This window comes from Mus caroli, chromosome 18, assembly GCF_900094665.2.
Source record: "Mus caroli chromosome 18, CAROLI_EIJ_v1.1, whole genome shotgun sequence".
NCBI lineage: Eukaryota > Metazoa > Chordata > Mammalia > Rodentia > Muridae > Mus > Mus caroli.
This window is the reverse complement of record NC_034587.1, coordinates 79130073-79141114: the sequence shown is the minus strand read 5'-3', so window position 1 is coordinate 79141114 and position 11042 is coordinate 79130073. Positions and strand designations below refer to the sequence as shown.

Here is an 11042-nt window from a genome sequence, read left to right as displayed (position 1 = left end):
CTAATACTCTTTAGAACCAAAAAGGCAAAGTCCACTTGCCTTGGAAATTGTACTACGCAGGAGAGACTAAACTGTCTCCACCTAAGACTGAATAGACTTCCAAGAACCAGCAGAAGTGTGGAAAGGGGCAGTGAGCAACCCCCAGAGGAGACAGAGTCCACAATGTATTTATTGTTTGTGAAGTTAAACCTTCATTCTGGGAATTAAAAATGAGTGAATCACCTGAAGTATCTTGAGAAACTCTGGGTAATGTGTACTTGAAAGGAGGAAAAGCGTAAGAGAAGACACGTCACACAGTGAAGCAGGGGATGGTGGGGGCTGGGCTGGTGTGAGCGAGCGAGGCAGGAGTCAGAAGAGCGCAGGTGGAGAGGGCAGGGGACACACAGAGTGAGCGGCTGCAGTGTAGACAACCAAACCCTTTATTGTCTAAGTTACATTAGACGCAACACTGTAAAAACCCCGTCAGGAAACAAGGAGACAGAAGATGCATAGAGGTAGTAGGAGGTCCGTAACAGTCAGAGATGTGGAAATTACCACAGGAAGAGGGGCAAAGCAAAACAGATTGGCTAAATAAATAAGGAAACACAAATCATATTAAATACTATTGTTGAGCTGACATAAACAAATTAACAAACCAGTCCAATACTGATGGTCAGCGGGACAGAGACCATGCACCAGGCCAGCTGGTCCCAGGAGTGAGCGCTGGGGACCTCATGGCCTTGTGGCTACAGGAAAATTGTGCCTCTCTGTGCTTTGAGGGGCAGGTCATCCTGAGACTGGCTGCTCTCCAGGCAGACGGACCTCAGGCACCTGTCTTTCCCCGCCAGACCCTGGGAAGGAGACTCACCGGAAGACAGACCTTCCAGTTCTCAATGCCAAGTGCAGCTTCAGACACAGGAAAAACACAGACGACACCTTCGTGTCCCTTTGTGTACAGAACTGTTTAATAACTAAAACACAGAAATAGATGGGCCGAATCACAGGCTCTGACATTCCTAACTCTCACCTTCACTCTCAGCCAAGGGAACAAAAAGCCAGAGAGTGCGGAAATGATGGGGAACCTATCAAAATGAACAAACGCCGTCAACAGAAAGGTACTACGCTGCCTCAGGCGGAGAGAGGAATGTATCTCTGCGACCTGCTCCCGCTCCGAGTAACACCTCAGAATGATTGCTATTCCCAAGCACTCCGACACGGCGAGCCGTTCTCATACAAACCTGCTGTAGGAGTATCAGGAAACATAAGTAAAAAAAAATTATATATACACACACACATATATATATATATATGTATATATGTATCTGCTAGCCAGTTAACATTGCATTGCTTGCAAGTGCAGCAGTCACCTGAACGGTCAAGTAATTAAAACAGTAACAAATAGAACCTGGAATCAAACATTAACTAACAATAACAATAACAATAATAATAATAATAATATAATAATAATAACAATCCAACAGATCATTAGAACAGAGAAACCACGCGCCAGGGTTCGTGTATACATGTGTGTTTAAACAAGTCTTTGTATCAGAAGCCCATTTCCTACAAAAACCGCACTGATCCATTACTGGGTTAAGTAAACTGTCGCTCTCACCAGTATTAAAGGTTAGGATAATTTCTGTACATGTAAAATTATTGCTTTTTTTTTGAAAAATATATTTAGCATGCTCGTCTTAATCCATTTCCTGCCTTTACAAAATTTCACAATAAAAAAAAACTAGTAAAGCTTTTGCAAAAAATTTCACAGAACGTTTTCATTCAAGGCAGCGGTAATTCGTGATAATGCATAAAATCATATGTGCAAACATCTGGAACTTGCAGAAGTTATCGCCATCACACACAGTGTCACAGCAACGGGGAAAGGAATCGCTGCTACCTGCGGAATACAGTTCCGACTGCGCACGTCGCGTGGGTTCGGAGCCTCTGCTAGGGCCTTCACCCCACCGCAGAAACGTGAACTTGCGTGACTAAGGAAGAGGTATATAAAGCCGTCTTCACCCTCAGGCCTGGCGACCCCCATTAATCTGTGAACAAAGTCACTCATCCAGTGGTGCTCACCAGGCCCAATGGGGAAAGACATCTATTTGCTGGGGTGGTGCAGGGGAAAGGCTGGGGTGGGAGGAGGAGAGAGAAGGCTCCAGAGCACTAGCACCCTAAGGATCTAGGGCCCCCAATCTGCTCAAGGGTTCCTCTGCCATTACCAAAACAGGCCCAAATTGGGAGGACTCAGTGGCACTCTGTTAAGACATGGAGTCGCCTTCCGTGAGCAGTTTGCAGAATGTAGCCCTGTTACAAAAAAGGTCCTGAGAATAAAAAAGACACCTGCTCCTCTTAGTGTTCAACTAATGTTTCTTTTCCAAAGCAGATTTATATGTGTTCCCACCTCTGCAGTGTTTCCTGAGCCAGACGCAGCCCGGACGGTGAGGACGCAGCATGGCGGGGCATAAGCAGCTCAGAGGGTCGTGGCCAGACACCTAACCGTGAGGAGCTATCTCATTGCCCTGCCTCACCAAGCTCCTCTCCACAGCATTCAAACACCACCTGAACACCCCTCTGTCTCACCTTCTACTTAAAGTCCCCACTGAGGTGGTGGGGAGAGGTGGTAGTGCAGCCCCCTCCGCACCCCACATCCTGACAGCATCATCTGTCTTAAGCACTGGACCTCCCCACAGTGCTGTCCACTTCTTCCAAACACACCAGTATCTTTTTTCCAGTGTCTCATGCCTGTCTTGAGTAATCCAGACTCCTTGAGCTCCCACTGTGCCTGACAATACCACTGCTTATCACGAGGAGACACAGGCCATGGGTGATGAGCACAAACATGTGTGTGAAAGAGCTACACTGAATTTTAGGCATAGCATCTTTGCTGTCCCTAAACATTACCAAGGGAGGCCTCTCCCTGGGTCTGCTCTACCGCAATGGCTCCCGAGTCTAAAGTATCTCGTCAGGAGGCCCTGGATCTTCTTCCCCAAAGTGGCCATGGTCACTGCTGGGAGCCTTCCAGTCACCCGTGAGGCCACAGTCAACACTGTCACGGGGCCGGGCGCTGGAGGTGTGTCTCTAGGTCCCCTTTCGGAGGGGCCCTGCTGGCACAGTCCCTGGGGTGGTATGGTCTCTCCCCTGCAAAAGAAAGAAAATAACAGGCAAGTTCAGTTGGCTTCTGGTCTCAAGGCATTTGCCCTATTCATTTTCTTAGCAAGACCCAGAGACACAAGGTACAATGAAGCCCTCTGATTCAGGGTGGCTCGGTTTATTCCAGCATCAAGGGATTTGCTTTCACTGCCTTCACAGGAACAGCTCAAGAAAACCATCCTCGGGGCTCAGAAAGCATTGCAGACTCCGGACAGCAAATAGCAGTGGTAGACTTGGCTCTGCTCAGAGGCTAAAAAGCCAAACGGGAAGAATGGGGGTTTGAAGAGCACAGGTCTAGGGTACAGAGCAGACCCGGGTGAACATTATTCCTAAGGGCAAAGCTGGATTCACATCAACAGAAGAACAGCCCATGGCACCCACATCCATCTGAGGGAGTCCCAGAGTGCTTCCCTCCATTTTCCCAAACATCCCACACGGAAGAAGCAGAAGAGCTGTGCTTTAAGTCATGTGAGCTGTAGAGTATTGCTGAGTGACAGGGTGCACTGGTGCTTGAACAATGTCATCTCCCAGCTGAGGACAAAACAACGTGTCAGGATGAATCTCTCCTAACAACATCAACCTAGCTAAAATCCTACAGAAATGAAACCAACATGCATTCATAAGCCACACAGCCCATAGGAGACTCTAGTCTCCAGCTAGGTCTATGGGAACCCTAGGAACACACGGGAAGGGAAGCTGGTTGGCATGGTGAATTTAATGTTTCTCTTTAGCTAATATTTTCAGAAAAGTATTAAAAGCTGGTCTCACACACAATGCCTACTGGTCAACACACAGCATAAATCAGAAATATTCTTAAAGAATGTGTCTGAGAGGCAATGCTGCCAGTGGCTGGTCTGAAGGACAGGAAGCGGCATTTAAAGAAGTAACAAACTCAGGCAGATGGTGACCCTCCTGCTGTAGACCAGGAGGGATGTCTAGGCAGATGGTGACCCTCCTGCTGTAGACCAGGAGGGATGTCTGACACCACTGCACACCAGTGTTGCATGGCAGAGATCTTGGTGGAGAGCCAGAAGCACACACCTCAAGGATACTAGTTCTAGGCATGTTCACAAATGAATATGGGGTTCTGAGCTCTCTCTCTCTCTCTCTCTCTCTCTCTCTCTCTCTCTCTCTCTCNTCTCTCTCTCTCTCTCTCTCTCTCTCTCTCTCTCTCTCTCACACACACACACACACACACACACACACAAACACACACACACAAAGAATTGCAGTTCTGGGTTGTTTAGTCTTGATCACTCATAAACACCTCCCAACAGCAAACACACACCACAGAGGTTCCAGGACAGGGGAATCTATGCAAGGCCGAGGTGTTGTGCACATCTGGAGTCTGCACAGACTGCTTCACTACAGACCCCAAGACACATCTACCTGTGGCTTCTACTTTTGGACAGAACATAGGAACTAGTCCTGGGATAGGACAGAGAAGATAGGATGGCCTTCCACCAACAGCCGTCCACCAACAGCCGAAAGCTTCATGACTCAGAACATTTTCAAAGCATTTATCCCAGGTCTACAAAGGTTGAAAATCTACAACAAGCTACATGCTATAATGTAGCCATAGAGCATCATAGAAATTGGCATTTTCCCTCACATTGGAAGAGATGGGTTCACATTCCTCAATTCTGAAGAGTCATCTGAACCACTGACTCGTCAGGACCATCAGAGATTGGACCATGAATACAGTTCCCCTTGCAGGGTTCAAGGGGATGAGTTCAACAGGGGAGACGGGACTACAGTAACAGTCTGAGCAGATAGTCTTGTTTCCTTCTCCAAGGACATGGGAGCATGCTTTGGGGACACTGGGTTTTGCTTTTCCTAGCTGTGTATTCTGAGATGAGTGTCATTACCAAGATGTTTCACTGTCTAGGCTGGACAGATGAAATCATTTCCCCCTTAGTTCTTTATAGGACAAGGGACCAAAGTAAGCAGTCACGGTTGTGTGTGTTCAACATGCACACAACCCAGAGGGCTGCAAGGTGCACATGAGACAGGCCACGGAGCAAGGGCTCTGGGTGCTAACTCACAATTGTGCACCAGGCGTGGGGACCTTGGCCTTGCCCAGCTGGCCGTCAGTCAGCAGCGGCGTTGTGAACTCAGGAGCTCACTCACATCAGTAGAATGTTATACTTGGCGAAACAAACGATGTTCAAGGACGTTTGTTTGATTTTATGGTTTTATGAATAAGAGCTTCAACTTGCATTAGCTATGAGATTTTTAAAAAAACAATCTTTCTTTGTAAAAAAAATTTTAATGACTTATCTATTTTTATTGTACATGCCTCGGTGTTTTGCTGGTGCGTATGTCTGCGTAAGGGTGTACCTAGAACTGGTATTACAGCTGTAAGCTGCCACATGGGTGCTGGGAATTGAACCTGGGTCTTCTGAAAGAACAGCCAATGCTCTTAACTGCTCAGCCATGTTTTCAGTCCTACCTATCAGAACCTGATGCCAAAAACCCATAAACACTGGTAAACATGGGCCAAAGACTCGGATTCACAAACCCGCTCGAGCGAGCTTCCTAACTGCTGTGTGCACATGCGGCGAATGATGTGGAGTGCCTGCCGTTTGTTTTTACATTATTGTTAATTTGATTAATGGAAATATTTCTCCAGCTTAACTATTTTAAGCTAATGCTTAGAATTATGAAGAATAAATGATTAATCATAGTCTTTAAATTCTAATGATAAATCCAAACCAAAAAAAAAAAAAAACTGTATTTCACATTACAGCAAAACTCTCAACTGGGGGTGGGATTAGGAGGTTGGTTTCAAAAGTACTTACAATGTCTTCTCTTGAAATATTGTAGTGCTTGTATGTATTTGCAGTATGTGCACATGTGGTCACGCACACCATAGTGCATGTGTGGGGTCAGAGAGCAGTGTGCACGGAGTGCTTTCCTCCTTCCACGCTGCAAGCCGTGGGTGGGCCAGCAAGCACCTCACCCACCAAGCCACCTCAACAGCTGCTATTTTAACTTATAATTGTTGAACAATATAATAATGATTAAAAACTGTTTCTCTGAACTATCAGACAGGTTTTACCATGGGCCAATAATATTTAACATATAATTTTTCAAAAAGTTGGTTTTTTTCTAATGGCAAATGAGGAGGATTACAGGAACCTAAACGTGGACATGATGCAGCCGGTATCTTTAAACAAATGAAGGGCGACTCTCCCTAGAAATACGGTTTAGAATTCTCTTCCTCCTTGTGAAGGCTCATCTTCAGCAAAGATGCGACAGTGCCTGAGATGGCAGTGTCCTGAGATGGCCTGTGCCCCTCCCCCACAGTGCCCTCCCATGGACATGGCTCCTCAGCTCAGCATGGTGTCCTAAGTTTGTGTTTTAATCTTGTTTGTTACAATTCTTGAGAAATAATAGCAGTTAAGATGACAGGCCACGTGGTCACAGCTGCCTTCTACGAACTCACGCCATGACCTAAGTTCTGAGGTCCGGCCACAAGCCTCTTACCTCCTTCCTATTAGAGGCTCTGGGCACCATAAAGGAGAGGTTGGTGACCTGAGAGAGGCTTACACAGGACATGTGCAGGGAGAGACTGCACTCAGACACACCAGGAAACTAGGTCCCTCACTCCTCCAAGTTCATGTACGAGGGGGCCTGAGAGGTGACGGTGAGTAACCAATCACTTCAGAGCCCTGCCAGAGCCCACGCTGGTTCAGTCTGTCACCAGAACCTGCAGCACGCTGTGGTTCTCTAAGTCTGACATGGGAAACGGAAAGGCTGATATTCAGATACAGTGTGCACTCGTCACTTTTCCAGTCGCTATGTCAAAATACCAGACCAGGCAACTTAGGGGAGGAAGGGAATCTTGGCTCACAGTTCAAGTGTACAGTCTGCAGCACAGGGAGTCTTGGTATCAGGAGCTTGGGCAGCAGTCACACCACATGCTCTGTCAGGAAGCAAGGCGAAGGGAGGAGCGGCGGGAGGAAGGGAACCAGCACATAGCATGGTCCACCCGGTCTGTGCAGGTCAGGATCCCAGCACTCGGCCTGGTGCCATCCAGAGTTAGTGCTGCCCTGAGTCCCACCAAACCTAGCCTCCTCTCGTTACGCTCTTACAGACATACCAAAAGCTGCTCTCTCACATGACTCTGGGTCCTGTACGATGACAACATTAGCCGGGACAGTTGTTCTGCAGCTCTTTATACAAAACCTCCATGTGCTAACTGGCAAGAAGAGCTACTGGGAACTCTGTGTTCACAAGACTGCTCAAGCCAATGACTCTCCTGGATTACAAGTAAGTAGCGACTGGTCTCTCACACAAAGCAAAACCAGCACACACACACACACACACACACACACACACACACACACACACACCTCTAGGCACATCCTGAAAGGGCTGGGGGACGTGAAGACAGAGGCCCCCAGGCTGCGCCTTAGCACAAGCTGGTACTGAGAGTCCCCGTGAGCATGGCCTGTGCACACAGAGAGACAAGCGGCCCGCTGTGGCCTCTGTGTGGTCTAGCGCTGCTGGAGAGTCTCCCCCCCAGTATTTAGACAACTCTCGGTTGTGAGAGTATCTGGCAACAAAGACTCCCTTACAGTGTGTGTCTCCCGTGCCGGGGTGGGCTGCCTCCCGACAGGAGAAGAGATGCACCCCAGCTACAGTGAGACCCTTCTCCTCCAAACTCTGCATCCAGTACCTTTTATTATCCCAGCTCAGCGCCCACTCAGCTGGCCTCGAATGAGTTAAAGCTGACAGCCACTAAACATAGAGGCTGCTGCCACTCCTCCTCCAAGCTACCTGCTTACTGGAGATTCCTACTGGTGTTGCTAAGAGGCTTCTTAAACAACAGGAATTTCATCTGGAAATGGATTCGCTCTGCTCCCCTATCCCTGCCTAGGGGTGAGGACCTCAGGTCTCAGATCCCCCCTCTTTCCTTGTCGACTTCCCAATATGAATATCGATTAGCTGGTGTTAGGAAAGTTCTTGGACAGGAGCAACAAAATCCATTTCTGGCGTTAATAATGGCATAAGCCAGTTCTAGATTAACACGTCCTAAATTCACAGCTGCACTTGTGAATGAACCACAAGACCCAGCAGGAAGGAAGCCCATAGCTAATGCCCCAACTTATTAAAGACGTGTTCTCCTGACAACAAAACTCTTTAAGACTCTTACAGTTCCAAAATACATTAACAAAAATGGGATTTCCATAAAGACCCAGAACATTCTATGAAAAATAAACAAAAACTGCTTTTCAAGGTAAGGGAGGGCACAGGGGCACTGGAGCACATGACCTTAAAAATGGAATTAAACCAACTAGCTGCTGTAAAAGAAGGATAAGTCAGGCTGGGTTAAACCCAAGGCCTGGGCCACTTCTGTCCTTTCAGACAGGAGAGTTGGCCAGCTGAGGCTTCGTGGAAAACAAATGTGTGCCTGGGGCTGGGTCCACTCATCTAGCAGCTCCAGACGATCCTGAGATGTAGAGGGGCAGGGCGGGCAGTGTAACAACACAGCACCACGTTGAGAGACAGGGGTCACATCATCATCATCTACCTCTCTGTCAGAACCAGGAGGCAGTAACAATTAACATAAACACTCAGGATTAAAAAGTAACTCTGGAATAACCCAGCCCACAATCTTGGTAGGTCGTAGATAGCAGGAAACGTCTATCTCCACGTTCCCCGTGGGTACAAGCTGGAGAAGAATTAGGCACATCAAGTGAGGTCACCGGTTCTAGGAAACTGGCTGGTTATTGGCAGATCTGCCTGGTTCATCCCGCTCCAGCAGATACACTTAGCAAATGTGGGCCTTTGGTGGCCTTGGAGGCCACTTGTGAACAGGAGAGCCTAGGAGTCACTCTAGCTGTGACACCCAAAAGCAGTCCTCTAGTCACATAATCATGATCCTGTCACTGCGTCCCGCACACCTCTTGGGGGACTCTTCTGTAGCACTTGGCCATGAGGTCTGTTAAGACAGCACTGTCCAGCAGGCTCTCTGCTGGACAACCTTTCTGTTCAGCATTCTGGAGAGATTATATTCACTTGAAAAACTCTATCACTACCACAAAGGAACTGCTTTCCATGTTTAAACCACAGATTTTTACTGAAATAAACTAAAATAATCCTCAAAAGTTCCTTGATGCGTCACTATAGGCATTAATCCTTCCTGTCATTACAGAACATGGCACACGTTGGGGTCAGGCACACAGACCTGAATCCCTAGTGGTGTGAAGGACGAAGACAGTGGGAGGGGTGGAGGGCAGGCAGAAGGTCCCAGACAGTGCAAACTATCAGCCTAGGATGACAGAAAAGAAACCTTGAACAGATGGTCTGTCCTCAGAGGCACAGTCTGAACCAAGCGCAGCACAGGGCTTTGCTATGTCCCACGCACATACAATGGGGTATCTACATTCTTACGCTGTCAGGAGGTGTTAGGGGTGGCACATAGGCTGTTTTACCAGGTCATACAGCTGTGAAACATCAGATTAACATCTTGAAGAGGCATCTCTTACAAAAGAATCCAAAAGCAGTGCCCTTAAAGGAGGCAGGACGGGATTTATTCACAGGCCAACTTAGACCCACACACGGTGGAAAATAACCAAATCTTGTAATGCATTTGTCACTACTAGTCACTGCCTACTCCCCCTCCCTATCAGCCATCATGGGCAGATCTGCAGCAGCTGACAGCTAAGTGGCCTCCTGCTTTCTGGTCACCCACCAACAGCCCTGGCTGACATGGAATTAGTCCACTGCCCACATCATACACAGGTGCTTTGGCGAACCCTGTGTCCCAACTGTTTGCAGACACCACATTGACAACCAGACATGCAGCATAGGACATACTTGTTTAGGGGCATCCGTGGAGGCTGTGTGAACTTCAGAATCTCGTGGACCGTCACACTCAAACACCACTGTGGGAATAAAGGGTCTGTTAGCAGAGAGGCAATGAGATCCCTGCGCATCAATCAAGGAGGCCGTTAAGAGTGAAGGACTTTCCTAGAAGCACACAGCACCTAGCCTGCACCTGGAAAACCCCAGTTCCTCGTTATACTTACAGTGAGAGCCCTTGATAATGGCCACCTGGGGCCACTAGCATTCCTAATACAGATGCCACACCGTGGAAAGCAATCACTAGCAACATCAATTGTCAGTGTGTGGGTAAAGGGGCCTGTCTTCTGCTCTGCTGATCACGCGGCCTGTGTCACTGGGCATCAGGTTGACTTCTGGGGATGTGTGTGTGTCACACTGCTAGACAGTGTACCCATCTCGCTAAGACTCCTGGCTCTGTTGTGACACACAGGTAGCCCGTGCAGGTCTCAGCCAGATTTATACAGAGATCTGCAGGTGTTTCAGGACCTGCTGATCACACAAGGAGTCTCCATACGCATATCCATAGACTAGCTCTGCCCGTTAGGATGGGAGTCACCAGGCCATGAGTTAGAAGAAGGTCTGGCTGCCACAGATGATGGTGGCACCTGTAGCTCATTAGCATACCCATTTCTGAAGGTCGACTCTCGTTAAAAAGAACCCACACAAAAGGGTATTTCTCGAACTAAACCAAAAAGCCATGCCAGGCACTGAACGGGAGACTGAAGGTCAACTGAGAGGTAGGCAGATGATAAGTAAAGCGTCGCCAAAGCTGGAGCCTAAATATGCCCAGGGTGACAGGCAGTGGCTAGCAGAAAAAGCTCTGTGCTGGTCAGTCTGCCTCACACACCCTGGAGTCGCCTGGAGGAGAGACTCTCACTGATAAAATGCTTGGATCAGGTAGGCCATGGACATGTCTGTCAGGCAATATTCTGATTGGTAATTGATACAGGAGGATCCCGCCCACTGTGAGTGGACCCATTCATAGTCAGCTGATCTTGGGAGGAGGATACAGTCCACTGTGGGCGGACCCATCCATAGTCAGCTGATCTTGGGAG

The 11042-nt window shown here is 48.1% G+C and overlaps 1 protein-coding gene across 6 annotated transcripts in view; it reads right to left on the bottom strand.

Annotated features, from left to right (window-relative positions):
* Positions 1-2079: 2079 nt before the first annotated feature.
* Positions 2080-11042, bottom strand: part of Znf516 (zinc finger protein 516) — an 89773-nt gene continuing 80810 nt past the window's right edge. For all 6 annotated transcript variants that reach the window (XM_029471882.1, XM_029471883.1, XM_021150987.2 and 3 more), the window contains exons 5-6: positions 9961-10028; positions 2080-3120 (exon numbers count right to left, since the gene is read on the bottom strand). In XM_029471882.1, the coding sequence (XP_029327742.1) occupies positions 3061-3120; positions 9961-10028 (128 nt within the window). In that variant the 3' untranslated portion in view covers positions 2080-3060. The remainder of the gene's footprint in view (positions 3121-9960; positions 10029-11042) is intronic.